The 21,581-nt window shown below is 43.3% G+C and overlaps 1 protein-coding gene across 13 annotated transcripts in view; it reads right to left on the minus strand.

Annotated features, from left to right (window-relative positions):
- Window positions 1–21,581, minus strand: part of GOLGA4 (golgin A4) — a 268,354-nt gene that overhangs the window by 167,810 nt on the left and 78,963 nt on the right. For 9 of the 13 annotated variants that reach the window (XR_015733921.1, XR_015733922.1, XM_087892449.1 and 6 more), the window contains 2 exons: window positions 13,864–13,947; window positions 13,324–13,471 (listed from right to left, as the gene is read on the minus strand). Coding sequence is in view for 11 of the 13 variants with exons in the window: in XM_087892449.1 (XP_087748575.1) it covers window positions 13,324–13,471; window positions 13,864–13,947 (232 nt within the window). In the remaining 2 variants the exon portion in view is untranslated. The remainder of the gene's footprint in view (window positions 1–13,323; window positions 13,472–13,863; window positions 13,948–21,581) is intronic. The other 4 variants (XM_060686081.2, XM_034421341.3, XM_087892450.1 and 1 more) reach the window with 1 other exon arrangement.

Genomic DNA, 21,581 nt, shown 5'->3' on the forward strand with positions numbered 1-21,581 from the left:
TCTTTTTTTTATTATACAGCAATCTTTCTCCTCAAACCTAACCTCTCCCTCTTCTCCTTCCAACTTTCTTTCCCCACCTTCTTCTTCTCTTCTCTACTTCCTCTTCCTTTCTCCTTCTCCTCCTCTCTTCCCCCGTCTTACCTTCTCTCCTACTCTGCTTTCCCTTCTCTTCCTTCCTCCCTACTCTTCCATCCCTCTCTCTCCTTCCTCCTCCCTTCCAATTCCTTCATCTCTTTCTATTGCTGTATTCATTTTCAATTTAATGTTTTCCATTGTGGAATTCAGGCAACCCCGATCCTTCATCTTTTTAATTATTAACAATATATTTCATCTTGTTCTCTTTTTTCCTTCAAATCTTTACTTAAACAATTTTCTAATCTCTTATTTTTTTTACTTTTACCAATATATTTTTTCTGCTTTACTTCTTGCAAGTATAACATTTAAATCATTTTTATCATTTCAATTTCATTCAGTTTTACATTCAATTTCAATCATTAAATATATTTCTCAAAACATCTTAACAATATATTTCCACTTATTCAAATATATATTTATAAAGTGCATCGTAATCCTTTCTCATTTTACCCAATCCGATTAGTTCTTAAAATATTCTTAATTTGTCTTTTCTCTTTTTAATTGTTTCAAATAGTTTGAATATTCTAAATATTACATTTCCCCCAACTGATTTATTCATATTGTTAAAACTTATCATTCTATAAACCTCCAATATTATTGAGCATGTGACATTTATTAGTTTTCTTTTTGTTTCTACGTTTCTTTTCCTTTTCTTTTTCATATCTTTTCATTAATAATATTTTGTATCTTAAAATCGTGAAATCTTTGCCCTTTATTTCCCATCCCTTTTCCCTCTTTCTTGTATTTCCACTGTAAATCCCAGTGTAATCATTTATGTTTTAAATATTTCTTCTTCTCCTCCACCCTCTTTTTCTTCTTTGCTTTTTGTTTTCCCTTCTTCTTCCTTTCTTTTGTATTTTAAAATTCTGCACTCTCCTATTCTGCCCTATATTTCCCATTGTTTCTCCTTTCTCTTTCCTTTTTTGTGTCTTTTCATTGTTAATCTCAGTATACTTATTTTTTATTTTAAAATCATAAAATCTTTTATTTTGTCCTTTATTTCTTATTATTTTCCATCTCTTTTCCCTCTTTCTGATCTTTCCACTGTAAATCTCAGTGTAATCATTTAAGTTTTTTATATTTTTCCTGTTCCACCCTTTTTTCCTTCTTTGTTTCTTTTCTTTTTGTCCATACTTAATATTACAATTGTTTAATTTTCCATAGTCAGTCTCTTTGTCTTTGTCTTCTTCATTATCCATATCTCTTTCTTGTTTCTCATTAGTCATTTCCTGTTCATCTTCAGTGCATTCTAGCTCTGTCTTTGCCTCCTCAGATTTTGATTTTCCATCAAATTTATAATCATTTCCTTTATTTCCAAACACATCGTTTTTATCAGTTCATTAAGTTCCTGTTCCATTTTATTCTTTCTGGGTTGAATTATTCCAGTTTTAAGTCGCATTAAAGTCCCTCTTTTATAATCATCAAAGTCTATCCTCTTATAGGCAAAACATCCTCTTTAGTTCTCGCCAGTTATCTTTGTAAAAATTCAAGGTTTTATTTTTTCCCCTCATTTCTTCAAAGGTTTTCTCAAAGTAAACAATTCCATGTTATGCTCTTCCTTCTCCTGCAGATGTCTCTATAATCCAGTTCTTCTCAACTAATTAACAAATTGCCATTTTATTTGTAATCCACATCTGTGTTTACCGAGTCATAAAAGAGAAAAAAGCCAGTTTTCATATCTTCTTTCACCTTTATATATCACCAATCAGTTTATAATCCAATCCAAATTGAATCCAAGTTCCAGATTTACATTTCCATTTGTCAATCACTTTTAATTCTTTATTCGGGTTCTTCTATGGCACGCTTGTAATTCTCACTTTCTCTTTCCATTTGCCATCTCCCCCCGCCACTATTTAGCCGCAATTTACACGCCGGGGTAATTTTAGTAATAGTTTAATATTTAAAAATATTTAGAATTTTCTTTTTATTGTCTGTGGGTTAGCTAATCACTCACCCAACACCAGCACTCTGTCCAAATCTTCCCTCCTGCACATTGCTTGCTCCAGAGGCTCCAGCTTCATGGCGATTCACTTTGATTGCCGCCCCCTATCACCGGCTCAGAGAGAGTTTCTCGGGCTATCCAAGGGACTTGCCTGTCCCTCTTTAGACACCGAGCTGCCTCTCTTTCTTCATTGTCCCTATAGGACAGCTTCGGTCTGAAGACAAACCGCCCCCCACCCCCGGTGCCGGTTCGTCTGGCTGGTTTTTGCCAAGCGGCGTGGCATGACTGGCTGGGAAAATGCCGGGCTCCAATGAGCTCAGCAAAAACCAGCCAGCAGGGATATTACTATCCTGCCCGTCCCCTGAGTGGATTCCCGCTGCAGTCAGGGTAAAGGTTGCCTCTGCAGGTGAGGCTCTGCTCCTGATAGGCTGTTGCCATGCAGAAATGGCAGAAAATGGATCTGGGAGAGAGCTATACAGAATTTTCCTGTTGCTGGGCAGATCACTGAAAGGTTGCTCTGAAGTACCATCTGGTGACAGAGATTGTGGAGGCCGGCTGACAGATTCCTGAGGCAGAGGTAACTGCCGCTCTGAATTATGGTGGGAAAAGCCCTTCCCAAGTGTCACAGACTCTCCTCTGCTAGATCCCTTCTGTGCTTTGGCTAACTCATGATCGAAAGCTTTCTGGTGCCTTGCTACATCTCGCTCAGCTGCCTTTGATGTTAAAATGAAGGCCTTCAATCTTTTAGAAATCCTAGATGCGGCTCTCCTGCTCACAGAGAGAGGTTCCTGTGGTCTCACCAGCCCTCCTATCCCTGTCAGGGCATTCCCCAGCCGAAGCGATCACCCTGCAGGCGGAGGCAGCCACCTCCTCCATTTTGAACTTGCTATCAAGCCAACCGACTCAAAGCTCCTTGAGATTGTCAGCTGTCAGCTGCACACGAGTATGCCTGCAAGTGGGCAGAGGCTCGGAAATATGGGGCTGAGATCCATGGCAGTGGTTTACCGCAGCTCTGGTGTATGCCCGCAATCGGGCAGAGGCTGGCCAATTTGGATTGATATACGCCACGGCGGCCGTCAAATGACAGTCCGAGGTTCACCTGCTTTCTAGTCTGGCCGTCCTTCAGTGAAGTGTGGAGAACAAGGCTTCCACAAAGCCGGGAATCGTCAGAGCATTGTTCCTGCTCTGGAAAGCCCCTGGGTCAGCTCTGTGGGCCAAGCCCAAACTGGCTGCCCAGTCAGAGTGACCTGATATGCCACAGCGTGGCCTTCAGCAGGCTCAAACTAAAAGCTCTTCATGGTGGAATTGTTGGTGGCACAACAAGTCATTGGTAATATAGGTGCCACATCGGTAGTAAAATTGTTAGCTAGTACAATAGTATCCAGGAATAGGAGACCTAATTGAAAATGGATGTTGGTCTTACCTGATACGTCCTTTCTCTGTCAGGAGGAAACGGCAGTCAGACTGGGGAGATGCTCTATCTAATGCATAGGACCGAGTCTGCCAATCAAATTGGCTCTGCCCTCTTTGCCTTCTCCAGTTGTTTGGCGAGGGCGAAAGCGCAGACTCAGGTGACATGTCTTCCTGGAATTATAAAAAATTAGTAAACCATCCCTCCCTTCCCAAAGCCCAGATAGGACTCCGCTGGGTGGGACTGACTGCTGTTTCCTCCTGACAGAGAAAAGACGTATCAGGTAAGACCAACATCTATTCTCCTGATAGGAGGGAAATGGCAGTCAGATCCCCAGGGAGGGAGAAGTCCAGATCCGGCCACTGTCAGGAATGATGAACTGCCTGAAGGACCCGTTGGCCAATGGCCACATCTGCTGATGCGAAGGAGTCCACTTTATAGTGTCGTATGAACGGGCTGAGGCTGGTCCATGTGGCAGCCCTGCAGACTTCCTCCAGAGATGCCTGGGTGGACCAGGCTGCCGAAGTGGATGCACTTTTGGTTGAGTGCGCCATGATGTGGCGGGGCACCGGAATACCCAATTGTTGGTAGGCCATGGCAATAGTAGCTCTGATCCACCTACCCAAGGTGGGACCTGGGACCCGGGAATCGATGGATGCCGGCAGAAAGGCGATGAAGAGAGCCTCTGTTTTGCGGATAGGAGCCGTCCAGAGATATCCGTAGGGCTCGACGAACGTCCAAGGTGTGCCAGGATCGTTCCAATCAATGAGACGGATGGGGACAAAAGTTTGGGAGAACGAGCTCCTGTGTCGAGCCCCAGCCAGGTCTCGCCACTCACGGGACTGGAGGGGAGGAGGTTACTAGCTGTTCGAAAGGTCCACATGAGAGGCGTCTTGTCACATGGTCTCGGGGCGTCGCAACACAGCACAGAGGACGGCACGGGGCAGAGACCGAGGGTGCGGCGCTCTCCTATGACATCAGGGAAGCGCCGGCTTTTTCATTGCCGAACAGCTGTTGAGAGGGGTTTTGCCTTTAACTGCCGGATGGTGGTTAGAGTGGGGAGATATGTATAAATAGCGCTACACAGCGGCTGCGTGTAGCGCTGATTTTACACTTATGATCCGGCTTGTTCTTTTCTGTTGGCTGTGTTGCTGAAACGACCAAAAGTAAAAAGCATTGAGAATCGCTCTTTTGTCTGGTTCTTTTGTTGCAATCCGGGCTGGCTGGGTGACGAGCCGAGATCCTGAGCTCGGTGAAAGGTGGAATTTACCTTAGGGAGAAAGGAAGGGTCGATGCGGAGAATGACCCTGTCGTTGTGAAAGATACAGAGATCCACTCGGATAGAGAGGGCAGCCAATTCTGAAATGTGATGAGCTGACGTGATCGCAACTAGAAACGACACCTTAAAGGACAGCAAGCAAAGGGAAACCTGGTGCAGAGGTTCAAATGGAGGAACCCTGAGAGCCTTGAGGACCTTGTTGAGGTCCCAGGTAGGGAAGTGATGCAGAACCAGAGGGTAAAGGTTAGTGGTTCCCCTGAGGAAACTCCAGATGATGGGATGTCTGGAAAGGGAGTCAACAGACCCACACACCAGGACTGAAGCGAGGGCGGCCACCTGACGCCAAAGGGTATTTGGAGCCAGGCTCTTCCCAAGGCCATCCTGGAGGAAGGATAAGATGTGAGTGACGGTGGCCAAAGTTGGCGAGACAGAGGACTTGGAGCACCATGAGGAGAAGGAACGCCAAGTGGAATCATAGATGCGGGTTGTAGACGGTTGGCGTGATGCTTGAATGGTGGATATGACGCCTGGTGGAAGGTGAGCCGCAATTAAGATGAGCCGCTCAACCGCCAGGCAGTCAAGCGCAGCCATTGGGGGTCCAGATGGTGCAGGGCTCCCTGAGACAGAACCATTTTGGAAGCCGGGATGCACCAGGGTGGTACCACAGACAGGGACATTAAGTCTGCATACCACGGACTTCCTGTTTGCTGCTGGCCGCCGCCAGACGTTCCTTTGGGATCGTCAGCTTCCACTGCCTGTCAGAGCCGCCTTCACAACGGAACGGCGGCTCGAAAAAACTCCGTTCCCATGAGGAAACGGAGATAGAGCCGGCAGGGGTGGGTAGAACTCTCTGCAGAGTCCCAAAAGTTTTTCTTTTACTTTTGGGATGGAGCGGATGAGATGCCCCATATCCCCAGCCGCTGCTCCGGGCTTTGGGAGACCTCTGCTAATGCAGAGCCAGGCGTCAAAAGCAAGCCTGCGAATTTGACAGATTACTCAAAGAAAATGTGAGCTGGACCTGTAATACTGAAGCGCAAGTATTTTACTTATCTTTTAAAAATTACTTAAGAGAATAGAGGAAGAGAAAGAGGAAAAAAGTTTCTTTTTAAAATGGCGTCTGCCGCGGCTGGAGAAGAGTTTGAGAGGGAAAGTTCTTCCGTTTTTTATTATTACAATGTAGCGGAATAAATACCACTGGCTACATTTGTAGATAAAACTCCGCTCCTGTTTTTGTTTTTCTCTTTTTCCCTTGTTGCTGGCTGGAAGTCTTTTGTCTTGTTTTTTGTTTTTTTTTTTCTTCTAACAAAGCCTGCTTAGGCGGAAACATGGCACTGAGGCTTGTGAAGTCAGACAAGCAAATAGGTGGGGGGGATTCCCCCACTAAGAATTTAAAGGAACAAGTTTTAACTCTTCAGTCCCAGAAACCTGATTTTAATATAATAGAATTTCTCTTAGAGGAGATTGAAAGAAGGGATGAGATTGTGAATCAGCAACTTGAAAAATTTAAGCAGGAAACTAAGGAATTGGTGAAATCCAAGTTTGACTTTTTGCAGCAAAAAATTTTAAAAGTGTCAGAATTCATGATTCGGTTGGATACAAATACTAATTTACTAGAGTCAAAAATGGATGAAATTCAAGATAAATTGGACAATAGAATTCAAAAAATTGAAAATGATTTGTTAAATATTCAGGATTATAGTTCAGAAGAAAAATTTAAAATGGATGCTGACCAAAAGTCTGGTAATGTAGAAAATCTGCAACAGAGGATTGATAAAGAGGTTCTAAAGATACAATATAATTTCACAGAATATGCAATAAGACTTAGAGGTTTGCAGGAAAATAACAGAGATGACTTAAGGAAAATATCTTCTGAATTTCTAGCTGGGATTTTAAAGATTCAACCTGAGGAAGTGTTTTGTAGGATTGACAGAGCTTATCGAATAAACTCCTGGACTGCCAAGCAAAGGCAATTGCCTAGAGATGTGGTAATTTATTTTTCAGATAAAGAAATTAGGAATAAAATTGTGCAAAATTCCTTCAATTCTAATTTGCAATTGTATGGAAGAAAGATTTGGATTTACAAGGAACTCCCACCTAAGATATTAATGGAAAGGAAGAAATTTGGCTTTCTGGTGTCTGAGTTAAAAAGGAGAAATATTCAATTCCGGTGGGACGTCCCAGTTGGTATTATATTGAGATATCAAGGAGAAAGATACCAGTTAAATACTGTTGAAAGAGCGGAAGAATTTTATCAAAATAGGTTGAAAATGAATTTAACGTCTTCAGATATAATACAGGATAAGCAGAAGGAGCTGGAATTAAAGACAGAGACTGTACCAGATAAATTGCCTTTGGATTTATCGGATACCCCAGCTGGATTATCTACAAATTTGAGAGAAGTGCCATCTGATTTTAATGTGATGACTTATCAAGGCAAGGACAAGCATGGAAACCAATTAGAGGATATACAAGGGATAAAAAAGAAACGCGAGACACAAAAAATTAGGATGGAAGTCAAACCCACAAAAAGAAAACAAAAAAAAGAAATAGGTTGTACAAAAATAGAAATTTCTAACCCAAGCAACAGTGAAGCCAGTGATTTTAAAATATGAATGATTATGTGAAAACATAGAGGAGGCGACATATTGGTCAATATCATCCTGAGGATAGTGGCAGATCTCTGCATTGCCGTAATTTTGGGACATGGAAAGAGCCTCAAATTGATGGTTTTGAATTATCTACTTTGAAACTTCTTTTTGTGTTGATAAATATATTATAATTATCTTGAATTATAAGGCAAGAGAATCACATTGGGACATGCAGAAGATCGGGTTGTTACCCAATACGATGATGGAAATTAATAATCCTGATGAAACCCACAATTATTATTATATGGAATATAATTATAATGTCACTCGGGTGGTTGTTTTTACTTTTATATATATAAGAAGATGTTTACTACTGATGGGGGCAGATATGATTGGAGATCCTGAATAAACTGTTGCATCAGCAAGCTATGTTACCCTATTATGGATGTTGGTTTTAACAATCCAGTGGAAAGACTTCAAGAAGATATTATATGGACTATAAATTTAAAGTTATTGTCTTTTCTTTTTTTATTTAGATATAATGGAATATATATATATATATATTTTTAAGTAGTGTGGGCAGTGAATTAAAGATATCAAGAATTGTTGTGTATGGTAAATTTGTAAGACAGTGGGTGAATAAGCTAGCTACAGACTGATTAGTTTAAGAAAAGGGATTTTTAAGTGATACATTTAGGGGAGTGGAGGAAATGGATAGAGTGGAATAAATGTTAAATTAGATTTTATGGGGAGCCCGCTTTGAAATGTTATTAAAGTAGGACTTATCGTATAGTTTTAAAGTGGAAGGTGGTTTTGAATTGTTGCAATAATGTATAGATATAAAACACTATTATGCTAAATTAGAAGTTATTTTATAATAGTTATAGTATAATGTGTTTGGTTTTTTTTGTTTTTTTTCTCTTCTTCTTTTCTGAAATGTATGGATAAAGGGGGATTTATAATACTTTTAGTAAGTAAAGGTCAGTATTTTGAGGAGGGAGTAAGTAATCTGTTATGAATTAGGGTTTTTTTTTGTTACGAAGAAGTCACAGGGGGGGAAGGGGGGGGAGGGGGGGTTAGGGAGGGGGGGGAGGGGGGGGAAAAAGGGGGAAAAATTTGTATTTGAAAACCTTTTCAATAAAAAAAAAAAAAAAAAAGTCTGCATACCACGGCCGTCTGGGCCAATAAGGGGCTAGGAGGATAAGCTCCGCTCCCTCGTCCAGAAGTTTCCGGATCACCCTGGGGATCATCGAAAGGAGAGGAAAGGCATACAGCAGACCGGCTGGCCACCAGCTGTGGAAGGCGTTCATGTCCTCGGCTCCGGGTTCCAGGTACCTGGTGAAATATCTGGGAACCGATGGTTGAGGGAGGAAGCAAAGAGGTCCACCAAAGGATATCCAAACCTGTCCGTTATCTCCTGAAATAGGTCCGGCGATATGGCCCATTCCCCCGATCCACCAGGTTCCGACTGAGGGCGTCTGCTTGGATGTTTGCAGAGCCCGAAATGTGAATTCAGGTGTGTTTCAGCCCATCATCCCAGAAGAAGGGCTTCCGCCATGAGGGCCCGGGAGTGTGTGCCCCCCAGTTTGTTGATATGGGCCTTGGCGGTGGTATTGTCCGTGAGGACCAGAATGTCCTTCCCCGCAACTTGATCCTGAAAGTGGAAAAGTGCCTGGCGAACGGCCCTCAACTCCAACAAGTTGATATTGAGGAGGTGCTCTTGTGCGGACCATTGACCTTGGGCCATGTGATGGAGTAGGTGGGCACCCCACCCAGTAAGGCTGGCACCGGTGGTGAGTTGGAGTCAAGGAGGTTCCCTGTAAGAAGAGCCCCAAGCTATGGTGGTCAAGGTCCACCACCGAAAGGATTGAAGTACCTGGCTTGGCAGTTGCAGACGGATGAGAGAGGTGTCATGTCTGGCCCTTTGGAAGGGCAGCAGGAGCCACTGAAGTTCCCTGCTATGTAAGCGAGACCACGGCGTGATGCCAAAGGTAGACACCATGTTGCCCAATAATCGGGACAGTTCGAGGACTGTCGCTGTACCAGTGGACAGGCATTTGTGTGCTAAGGAACTCAGGCTAGCCTGACGGTTGGGAAACCATGGATGATTCCATGTCAATAAGGGCCCCCAAATGCAAAATACGGGTGGAAGGGGAAAGATTGCTCTTGGGCCAATTAATAGAGAACTCGTGGTTCTGTAATGATGATACTATCGTGGAGAGGTCCCTATGTGCCTCAGAAAGGGAAGATGAAAGAATTAGAATGTCATCTAAATAAAATTGAATTTGGATAGAGTGAGAACGGAGATGACCGCTAAGAGTGGCCATAATCTTCGTAAACACCCTAGAGGCCGAGGAAAGGCCAAAGGGGAGGGCCTTATATTGGTAATGTTATCCCAGGAAAAAGAAACGGAGGAATTTACAATGGTCGGGCAATATGGGCACATGGAGATAAGCCTCCGTTAGGTCTATGGATGAAAGGAAATCCCCTGGGCGGAAAGATTCAAGGATGGAAGAAAGGGACTGCATCTTGAACCGGCAATAGATTATATACCGGTTCAAGGATTTGAGATCTAATATGGCATGCCACCCGCCCGAAGTCTTCTTGACAATGAAACGGCAGGAATAGAACCCCTGGCCCCGTTGGGAAAGGGGAATGGGCTGAATGGCCTCGATCTGGAGGAGGTGTTCAATGGCCGCCGAAACTAGTCCCCTTTTGGTTCTATCGTGCAATGCCGGGCATGAGATGAAATGAGAAGGAGGAAGGGAAAGAAATTCTAAGGTAAGGCCAGAGGAGATGGTGCGCAAGACCCAGGAATCCTCAGTAGAGGATTCCCATTGAGTGGAAAAAAGGGACAAGCAACCACCTATGGGAGGGGAGGGGGGAAGATTATCTGGGTCTTCTATAGGAACGGCCCCGGCCCCCACGTGGGAAACACTTGGGAGGAAACCTGGTGCCTTGCCTAACCTGAGATTCCTGGAGAGGTCTGGACATGAAGAGCCACTGAAAATGAGGCTGGAATGGCTGTGAATTGGAGAATCGAAAGGACTGATACCGTGCTGGAGTCAAATACTTGAGTCACCGCGTCTGGAGGCTGGAGGTAGGACCTTACGTCTATCCCTTGTCTCAACAAGGAGAGGATCCAACGAAGGACCGAAGAAGTTGCCAGCGGAATACAGAGCGGAAGCAAGTTACCATTTACTATGCATATCCTCTTGCCAATTGCAGAGCCACGGGAGCCGGCGAGAGGCCACGCTGGAACCGAGAGATCGTGTGGAGAATCAAGTGGCGTTGAGCGTTGCATCGGCCGAATATTCCAGAGCCGCTGAAATTTTATTTAGGTCTTGGTGAGACCTAGTGTCAGAGGGAGGTGAGCCTGGAGTTGTTTCAGCCAGAGTAGGGCTACCCTGTGCCACAACGAAGCCGATGTAGACGCCCTGATGGACTAGGCAGTAGCTAGATGGCCTTTAAGGAGCACCTTCTCTGCTCACTTGTCCTCCGGATGGAGCAAATCCTCGGTAGGACCCGTAGGATGGGAATTGTTGGTGAGGGCCACGATGGGAGGATCCACAGCAGGACGTTGGAAAAGGTCTCACAGAGAAGGGGCCGAATTGTAAAGGCATCTGTCCAGTCCGTTGGGACTGGGGCCCGCTCCCTGGAGGAACCATTGGCGCTGGAGAACGTCAGTAAACAGCTTTGGGGCCAGAATGGTTTCGGGATCTACAGTAGGTTCTGCGAACATGGCCGTTGCTGGATCAGTCAATGAGGAGGTGGCAGCTGCTATAGGAGGTTCTCCCAAGCGGGTAGTGGCGATAGCCTTGAATAGAAGTGAATGGAAGAGTTGGGGCCTAAAAAGGCCGATGAACGAAGGCTGGTCTGGACACAAACCTTCGTCATCAGACCAGACTTGATCAAGGGGTTCGTCTACCTCAGAACCAGAAGTCTGATCGGCTGAGAGTTGGTAATCTGCCTGATCTTGTTCAGAAAGACAATCCTCCAGCTCCCTGGGTTGCACCTGTTGAGGGGTGCCAGGGGAGCATGTACAGTGGTTGGCGGGAGACACTGAGCTAGGCTCTGTCTGATTGCCCTGGTTATGATGGCTTCCAAGGCCTCAGCCATGGGGGGAGGTGGAAGCGCCTGAGCTGGAGCTGGGTCAGAGGCAGGTGGTGGAGCCGGAGCCCGCTGTTGTAATGAGGTATCAGGATCCAGAAGAGTCTGGAATACCAGAAAGCTGTCTGGGGCTGGATCTATGGGAGGAGCAGCTGAAAGGTCAGGGGATAACTCCCGCGCTGACCTGGAGGAATCCACATTGAGGTTGCAGGCAGGAACCTGTCTGGGGCTAGGACCCTGAGGAACCACCTGAGCCTGAGCCTTAAGGAAGGCTTTTTCTATTGCCTTATGTCTCCTTTGATCCTCTTTAGAGGAACAGGAGATGGGGGAGCAGAGGCAGGGTTCTTCCCTCGAGCTCTCTTAGATGGGGGAGGCAAGGCAGATGAACCCTCTAGGGGGTCGCTAATGTACCTGCGCCATTTTGAAATCACTTCAACAGCAAAAAAATTCTGAGGTAAACTTACAGTTGGCTGTAAACAAGTAAAACAGCCCCGAGGCATCCAGAGGAGGAGAGGGCCGGCCTGAAAGGTTGCTAGCCATCCGGCTATTAGCGCGACTAGTGTGCCCGGCAAGGATCCCCTCGAGCCGAGGCAGGCTGCTAGGCAAAGGCCTTTGAATCACAGCCAAGCTCCGTAGATCTTCCTGGGAGCTATAAATTAACAGGAATCTGAAGCCTGTTAAGGCAGTCTGCCAGCAGGCAGATGCAAGCCAATCCCGGCTGTCCGATGGAAAGTAGAGTTGAAAGATGTTGTGAGAGAAATTGGAATGCTGGAAGACACGTCCATCCAGCATAGACCGAGTCGAAGAACTGGAGAAGGCCAGAAGGGCGGAGCCAATTTGATTGGCAGACTCGATCCTATGTATTAGATGGAGCATCTCCCCAGTCTGACTGCCATTTCCCTCCTATCAGGAGAATATGTCTGTCTTCAGCTAGGACTGAGTCAAAAGCTGGGGACCATTGGTGTAGGCATGTCCTCACAGCTTTGACAGACTCAGTCCTATTGGTTAATAGACAAGGACAACCCATTCCTGGATGCTATTCCCACTACAATGGAGAATTATTAAGTAGCGGGTGTACAGTACCCTCTTCCTCAAATAATTTCTCATTCAGTATTCTCTATTTTCTCATTGTGTATCTTTTCATCAAATAGTATTTAAAGGGAATTATCCTTTTGTAAATCAGAAAACACAGCCTACACATCAAAGTTATGATACAAAACGTGTTAATGGAGAGAAAAAATGAGAAAGGATAGAGACAAAGTGATCTGGAGGATATAAGTGATAATTAATGCACACTGATGTATCTTATTCCTAATTTGAAGAAAGTCTGCACCAGGGTTTTAGTATATAGATTTTCTAGTATAAATACAGATGATCTTATCTTTTTATTTATTGAAAAATAAACAGCTAGTATGAAATCACTTTTTTCAGAATTTAAAATCTTGTAAGTGACTGGTGTCACTACAATATTAACTGTTAATTAGTTGATGGAATTTCCCCTACCAAGGATTTGGCAATTCATAATCTGATCTCCTTGAAAATCAGATAAAAATTAGTTGATTTAAATTTATATTGAGTGTATACAGTATTTGGGCCTTCTTAAGAAAAAATGCTTAATAGCAATGTATGAAATGAGGAAAACTAGAGTACCTTCAACAACAAACCTCTTAACATGCTGTTTCTGCATTTATGAGTACATATCACAAAGCATTAACCTGTTCTGAAAGACACAAATATCTTACAACTATTTAATTAGTGATGTTAGTTTTAATGTTTAGGAAAATAAAACTCATGACTATCAGCAGAAAACTGATGCAAAAAGTGTTACTTGTTCAGGTAAGTAATCAAAATTCTTTACCAGTTTTTTCAGATTTTTCTTTCTGTTTTTTTAGTTCTTCACTCTGCAAAACCACCTGCTTGATATGAATATACAACTGGGCAATTTCTTCCTCCTTCAATTCCAGAGTTTCATGCATTTGCCGTTTTGTTTCTGCTATAATCATGCCCTAAAAAAAATGCAGGCACAGATGTAGTCTGTGAGAATTCATAAATATAAAACCTAGGCACAAATGCAGAATACAATTACTACTTTGCTGCTTAAATCACCCACTCTTGAGGTTGCATCAAAATGAGGTGCTGAGAAAAATGTAACATTTATTACACAAATAAAATCTAAAGAAACAAAAAGATAAGGAGAGGAGGAAACTATCTAGAAGTAACTGAAAGAAATATGAATGAACATTGTTATGTCTACGCTTACCCAAAAGAGGTCAGAGGGAATGAAAAAGAGGAATAAGTTATTTCAATAATAATTGTGATAATTATATAACTTTTCATTTTATTACTAGAATTGGTATCACTAAGAAATCATGGCACTTCAAAAATGTACATTGCTTACTTTATCTTGCTCTAACTGTTCTATCAAGTTTTTGCTTTCACGTAGCTGAGTAATGATTTTATTCTTTTCAACCATATGACAATCCTAAGAAACAGAAACAAAATAAACTTTAGAATACTCAAGACCAGTAATTTTCTCACATTCTTCTATTTGGCTATTTTTTTTTTAAAGGAAGAGTCCACTTCTTTCTTAAAATTTACGTTCTAAGTGCTTCAGAATTTCCTCTAGCACTGAAGATTAGCATGAACTTTCCAATTTACATAATAACTATAAATTGTCATAGATATATACCACATTATGGTATATAAATGTTCAATAAAAACTAGATGCATGGAATAAAAAAAATTTGGCATGTGATCGCTGGAAAAAAAATCTATATTTTATAATTTTATAGATTTAAAATTATAATTAACCCAAAAATATTATTTAACATGAACTGCAAATCTATGTATCTTTTTTATATGATGAAGGGATGTAAATATAAATTTGTAACTTTGGCTAAACCCAAGATATATAGCAACACTGATTAATATGATATAGCAATGCCATCATGTGTTATACGCTCTCTTGTACAAAGGTTATTTCAGTATTTTAATTTTGTACTGAAAGTTATTTTTTCAAATACTGATGTCCCTTTGAATTATGTATCAATAATTGAAAAAGGAGAGAGACTTCTGGTGCAACCTGACCAGAAATATTCCCTTCTACTGGATGTTCTATTTTTGTTTTAATTTTATCTGCAGGCCATCTAGCGTCCTCATGGAATCAGACAGTCTTGAAAATATATGTGTGTGTGTGTGTGTATGTATGTTTCTGTATATGTGTATATGTGTATGTGTATGTGTGTGTGTGTGTGTGTGTGTGTGTGTGTGTGTGTATATATGTATATATATATATATATACATATACATATACGTGTGTGTGTGTGTGTGTGTGTGTGTGTGTGTGTGTAGTTAATATTTCGGGTTTCTTCCCGTGTAATTGTGGATATATCCCTAAAAGGGTAGAAGCGACGTTTCGGCAGAATCCCATCTGCCATCATCAGGCTTATGTTAGCAGTCATTTTGCACAAGAAATAAATATTTGACCTCTACAGGGAGGAGTCACAAAATATGGGTGTGTCTGGCTGAAGAGGTCTAAAAAGGCCGAAATAGTGCTATCCCAGTCTCCCATAAGTCACAGAAGAAACAACATAAAATGTCTGACAGGTCTGAAAGTGATGAATAGAGATTTCATCCCACCATGGCCATTTTAACATCTTTCAACATAGGAAAAAACCCTGATTGCAAAAATATCGCACATTTATACCTATGAATCAAAAGAAATAAATATTTGACCTCTACAGGGAGGAGTCACAAAATATGGGTGTGTCTGGCTGAAGAGGTCTAAAAAGGCCGAAATAGTGCTATCCCAGTCTCCCATAAGTCACAGAAGAAACAACATAAAATGTCTGACAGGTCTGAAAGTGATGAATAGAGATTTCATCCCACCATGGCCATTTTAACATCTTTCAACATAGGAAAAAACCCTGATTGCAAAAATATCGCACATTTATACCTATGAATCAAAAGAAATAAATATATATATATGACTACTGGCATAAGCCTGATGATGGCAGATGGGATTCTGCCGAAACGTCGCTTCTACCCTTTTAGGGATATATCCACAATTACACGGGAAGAAACCCGAAATATTAACTATACACACATACATACCCGTGAAAACTTACATAAACATATATATATATATATATATATATATATATATATATATATATATATATATATATATATATATATATATATACACACGCGTGTCTGTGTATGTATATATTGTATATATATAAATATATATACTGTATTTTCCGGCGTATAAGACGACTGGGCATATAAGACAACCCCCTACTTTTCCTGTTAAAATATAGGGTTTGGGCTATACTCGCCGTATAAGACTACCCCGCTTCCAACGCACACCAAATAAAAATTAAAAAACATCAGATTTGATTTCAATATGGTAATTTTAATTCAAATGCTTATGACATGCAGGTACTTAACAGGAAAACTGTCACTTATAAACATAAGGCTGTTTGTCATCAAACATGTCAACATAAAACAGTGCAATTGGATTAAACTTTTCCTAATTCACTCTAAAGCTGAAAGGAAGGATAAGACAATAAACCCATGGGAGCTGCCATGCTGTTTGTTTTCTAAGCTGTCAACCAAACTGGAACTGATGATGATAGGAGGAAGATAACAAACAATAGAGAGCCAGTGCCGGGCAAGTCCCTGGAGAGTCAGCAACGCCCATCATAACTGCAAGCTATTTTTACAGGTTTTGCTGGCGTGACAGTTTCCCTTTAAAAGTCTTCAAAATCCTCCTGTTTGTCATCTTATATCATAAGTACATCAATGACATCTTGTGATACATTTGTAAGGCAGTCATCATATGGATATAATTCCGTATTAGATGGTGTGGTCTCAGCTTCGGCTTCCTCTTCATCTTGCCACAAGTAGTCGTCCTCCATACCATCTAATGAATTTGATATGCCACATTTCTTGAAAGACTTGATTACTGTTTCTGCATCAATATCATTCCAGGCTTTTATACAAACTTGCACAAAACATCCAACTGTGGAGAACACATTTCCTCCTTTTGTGAATGACTTTTCACCGCTAACCATCCACTCATTCCACGGTTCTCGAATGCAATTTTTAAATGGCTTGTTTAGGCACACATCCAGTGGCTGTACCGATGTCAATCCTGCAGGAATAACTGCCGCATCTGTGTTTATTCTTGCAAGCCTTTGCTTGGTGCTGGGAGTTAAATGAGCCCTGAACATATCCCACACCAGTAGACTACGTTTTTGAATAAGTCCACCTGGTCGCCTGCTCCATACATTATCAAGCCATAGCTTTACCCCTTCTTCATCCATCCAGCCTTTTTCATTCACATGTACAAAACAACCAACAGGGAACTTGAGTTTCGGCATTGTTTTTCTTTTAAAAATAATCATTGGTCTCAGTTTGGAGCCATCAGCTGTGCATGCTAGTACCACTGTAAAATTGGACTTCTCATGTCCTGTTGTTTTAATTAAAATTGTTTTTTCACCTTTTGGATGGACAGTTTTATTTCCAATCATATCAAAATTCATTGGAGTTTCATCCATATTTCCAATACTACTTAACGCATAGCCATGTTTCTTGTGCTGTTTTATTACATATCGATGGAAACTATTTACTTTGGCATCAAAATCTGCAGGTAATTTTTGTGCAATTTTTGTCTTTTGCCTCAGAACCAAATTATGCCTTTCCAAGAATCTAGTACACCAGGATACAGTGGCCTTAAATCTGTTGCTGTGATCTGGGTTAGATTTGGCCCACTGAAGTGCAAACAAACATATTTTATTTCGTGTCACTACATAACCGTTTTGGCGATGCTCATTCACCATGTCTGCTACATGTTTTTCGAGTTCTGGCCAATGTGGGTTGCCTCTTCTTAATGCACACTTACCCCTTGGCATACTCTTTAATGCTTTTACATTTGCTTTCCAGTCCCGAACCATCTTTTCTGTTACTCCATATTGTCTTGCAGCAGCACAGTTATTATGTTCCATGGCAAAGTTTACAACTTTAAGTTTAAAACTGGCTTCATATTTCTTTCTTCTTGCTGGTGGAACCATGATGGGGTCTTGACTGCTATATTTGTATACTATACTGTATGTACTGTTGCTGTACTGTATGTACTGTTGCTGTACTGTAGAGAAAGGTAATGGGCTACGCTACGTGTAGTGGCAAGAGGGCTATTTTGTACCAGGTTTTTTTCCTTCACCCATGCAGCCTTGTCGAGATCGGCACAGCTTCATGAATCTGAGTTGCTGGCGCTGATTGATGACCCTATGGGAGCGCCGACAACATTGACAGGAAGCTGTGCCGATCTAGTCAAGGCTGCATGCTGCTGAATGCTGTAACCAGCTGGTTGCTGAGCGGAGCTTCCCCCAGGAATCAAGGGGGATATTACCGACGCTCCGACTTCCCCAGCTGACCCCCACTGATGGCGAGCCCCACCGATCTGGGGAAGTCGGAGCGTCGATAATATCCCCCTAGATGCCTGGGGGAAGCTCCGTGCAGCAACCAGCTGGTTCCAGCATTCCAAGACGATTCCAAGGAGGTCCATGGTGAAAGTGGCGCCGTGGTCGACCTGGGCCAGCGCCTTGCACACCTGGCTCTGCGTCTCCATTATGAGAAGCTCCATGCGACTTCGCATGTCTCTGCCCCAGTCACGCAGCTCTCGCAATCCGCTCACCAGAGGAGCCATGAAGCGCTCGCACCGCCTTGCCAGATCTTCCTTGTCCTCCTTTCCCCACGGCTTTTCCGGTTGTAATTGCTGCTGTTGCTGCTGCTGCCGCCGAGGCTGCTCCTTCATCTCCGCCCGCCGCACCAGACCCAGCCCGGCCAGCACCGCCGTGGCTCCCGCAGTCCAAGTGACGCCGATCACTGCGACCCACCATCGCCCCAATGGGAAGAACTGCCCGGCAGCGATTCCAAGGAGCCCGAAGCGAACATCCTGGAGCAGTGCGGGCTGGCCCGGAGGCTTAAACCCCGGGAGCCCAGGTGCCGAACCCCGCACACCAGAAAAGACATGACAGCCGGTGCCCAGTTCCTTCTGCAGCTTTCTGGATCGGCGCCCGGGCTTGCAGGCAAAGGGTGTGCGCAGCGCACTTTCCTGGCTTGGCGCCGATGGGAAAGGAAGGAAGGTGACCCAAATTCTGGGGTAGAGTGGGGACGCATTCCTTTCTCGTGGGCCGCACACTGCCTGGCACCTCTTGTAGGTTGGAACTAATTCGGAGTACAGCTTCCCCTCAATGTTGCCGGCGTTCCCGTAGTGTCATCGGTCAGCGCCAGCAACTCAGATTCGGGTACCCGGCGTATAAGATGACCCCCGACTTTTGAGATGATTTTCCTGGGTTAAAAAGTCGTCTTATACGCCGGAAAATACAGTATGAACATCTTAGCTTACGTAGGTAAAACCTGGCTAGAAAGAATATGCACATAAAAGCCTACGAAAAAGAAAAAGAAACATTGTACCTTTACAGGGAGGATACCTGAGAAGAAGGTGTGGCTCACTGATGATGCCTTATGAGGCAGAAATAGCTATCTGAGTCTCCCAAATAGGAGCACAGAGTTGCTGTTTGTCAGCAAGAAACAAAAAGCCCAGAAACTTGTGAATGAGTTTTCATAGAACCAGGGCAGTAGAACATCTTAGCTTACATAGGTAAAACCTGGCTAGAAAGAATATGCACATAAAAGACTACGAAAAAGAAAAAGAAACATTGTACTTTTACAGGGAGGATACCTGAGAAGAGGGTGTGGCTCACTGATGACGCCTTATGAGGCAGAAATAGCTATCTGAGTCTCCCAAATAGCAGCACAGAGTTGCTGTTTGTCAGCAAAAAACAAAAAGCCCAGAAACTTCGTGCTTCCAGGAGCAATGTGAGATCGCAGCTGTCTCTTCCTTTTAACTGCTAGTGGGGGTGTGAGCTGATTGAGTGGGAACTTGGCTGTGTTCTGATTGGGTGGAGGTGTGTTCTGATTGGTTAGGGGCTTGGCTGTGCTCTGATTGGATGGGGGGTTGGTTGTGCTCTGATTGGCTGGGGGTGTGTTCTGTTTGGGTGGGGGCTTGGTTGTGCTCAGCTTAGTCTGAGTTGCAGGGGGATTTGAGCTGGTGAGCTGCGTTGTTGTTGTTTGGCTTCGTGTTTGTGGCCGTGCGAGCTCTTCATGGTGGGTGTCAGTCTGCTTCATGTATGGATTGGAGGGGTTTAAAGTGGCTAATGATGCAGCTGCGGTCTGGCTTCTGGTCCTTGGTCGTGGCTCATTATCAGTGTGGGTTTGAGTCTGCTTTCTGCGTGGATGTGTGGTGGTGACATCCTGTGTGGCTCTCGTGAGTGTGGGTCTGGTGTCATTCGTCGTGTTAGGGACTCGTTTGTCAATAAGGGCGGGTTTCCAAATGGCTGGTAGGCGGGAGGTATCGTCTTGTTTGCTCATGCTGCGTGGGCGTTTTTCTATCTCGATGGCTTCTCTGATTATTCTGTTGTTAAAGTGTTCAGTTTTGGCGATAGTTGTGGTCTTTTTAAAGTCAATATCATGTCCTGTGGCTTTAAGGTGTTGGACCAGGGAAGAAGTTGGTTCCTCTTTTCTGACTGAGTTTTTGTGTTCTTCTATGCGTGCACTTATTCGTCTGTTGGTTTGTCCGATGTATGTGGTGGGGCAGGCGGTGCATGGGATTTCATATACTCCTTGATTTTCTAACTCAATTTTGTCTTTGGGGTTCCTTAGGATGGTGGATATTTTTCGGTTTGTGCAGAATGCTGTCTTGATGTTATGTTTGTGGAGGATTTTGCTTATTCTGTCTGTGGTGCCTTTTATGTATGGGAGGAGGGCTTTGCCGTTTTCTTGTTCTCTGTCTTGGATTTTAGTGGGGGTTTCTTTTGGGATTAGGTTGGTGATCTTATTTCTTTGGAATCCATTGGATGTTAGTACGTTAGTGAGAGTGTGTAGTTCGGTTTTTAGGTGTTGTTCGTCAGCTAAGCGTTTTGTTCTGGAAATGAGTGTCTTGGCTACAGAGTTGATCTGGGCAGGGTGGTGGTGTGAGAGTGCGTGCAGATAGCGGTTTGTGTGTGTTTTCTTCTGGTAGATAGTGTGTCCTAGGGAGCCACTGGATTTTCTGTAGACTAAGACATCCAGGAAGGGAAGTTGGTTGTTCGCTTCTGTTTCCATGGTGAACTGTATTTTGGGGTGTTGAGGTGTGTGAGGAAGTTGTCCAGTTTTTCTTTCCCATGTGGCCAGATTATGAAGGTGTCGTCTACATATCTGAGCCAGAGTTTGGGTTTGTGATCAGATTTTTCTAGAGCTTGGGTTTCAAAGTATTCCATATAGAGGTTGGCAATGACAGGTGAGAGGGGTGATCCCATGGGTGCTCCTTCTATTTGTTTGTATTTCTGTCCATTATAGATGAAGTATGTGTTGGATAGGCAGTGGTTGGTCAGATCTAAGATGTGCTTGGGGGGGGGTTATATTTGTTTTGGATAACTGTCAAGGCTTCTTTGATTGGTACTTGGGTGAAGAGGGATATGACATCGAAGCTCACGAGTAGGTCACTGGGCTGTAAGTTTTGTTGCTTTATGATGTCTATGAACTGGAATGAGTTTTTTACGTATGAGGTGATGGATTCTGCATAGGGCTGTAGTTGTTTGGCGAGAAATTTGGCTAGGTTTTGTAGAGGTGAGCCTATGGAGCTGACTATGGGTCTAAGTGGGGTTCCTTCTTTGTGTATCTTGGGGAGACCATAAAGCTTAGGGCATCTGGATGATTTCTCTCTGGGAATGATTCTTTGCTGAATCTCTTCGCTGATGGGGGAGGCTTTTATTTTGGATCTGGTGATTTTTTCCAGGTAGGTGGTGGAGTCTGTGTTTAGGGGTTTGTATATGGAGTCTTGGAGTAGGTTGGTTAATTTGGTTTGGTAGTCAGATGTGTTCATAACCACCGTGGCATTGCCCTTGTCTGCTGGTAGGATTGTTATGCTGGTGTCTTCTTTCAGGTTAAGTAGTACTGTCTGTTCCTCTTTGGGTAAGTTACTTTTGGGTGGCTTGCTGGTGCAGAGGATGTTGGTGATTTCGAGTCTGATTCTGTTTGCGTCGTCGGGGTTGATTTTGGTCAGGCTGG

The sequence above is a fragment of the Pantherophis guttatus genome, chromosome 4 (genome assembly GCF_059756535.1).
Source record: "Pantherophis guttatus breed Tessera chromosome 4, ASM5975653v1, whole genome shotgun sequence".
Classification (NCBI taxonomy): domain Eukaryota; kingdom Metazoa; phylum Chordata; class Lepidosauria; order Squamata; family Colubridae; genus Pantherophis; species Pantherophis guttatus.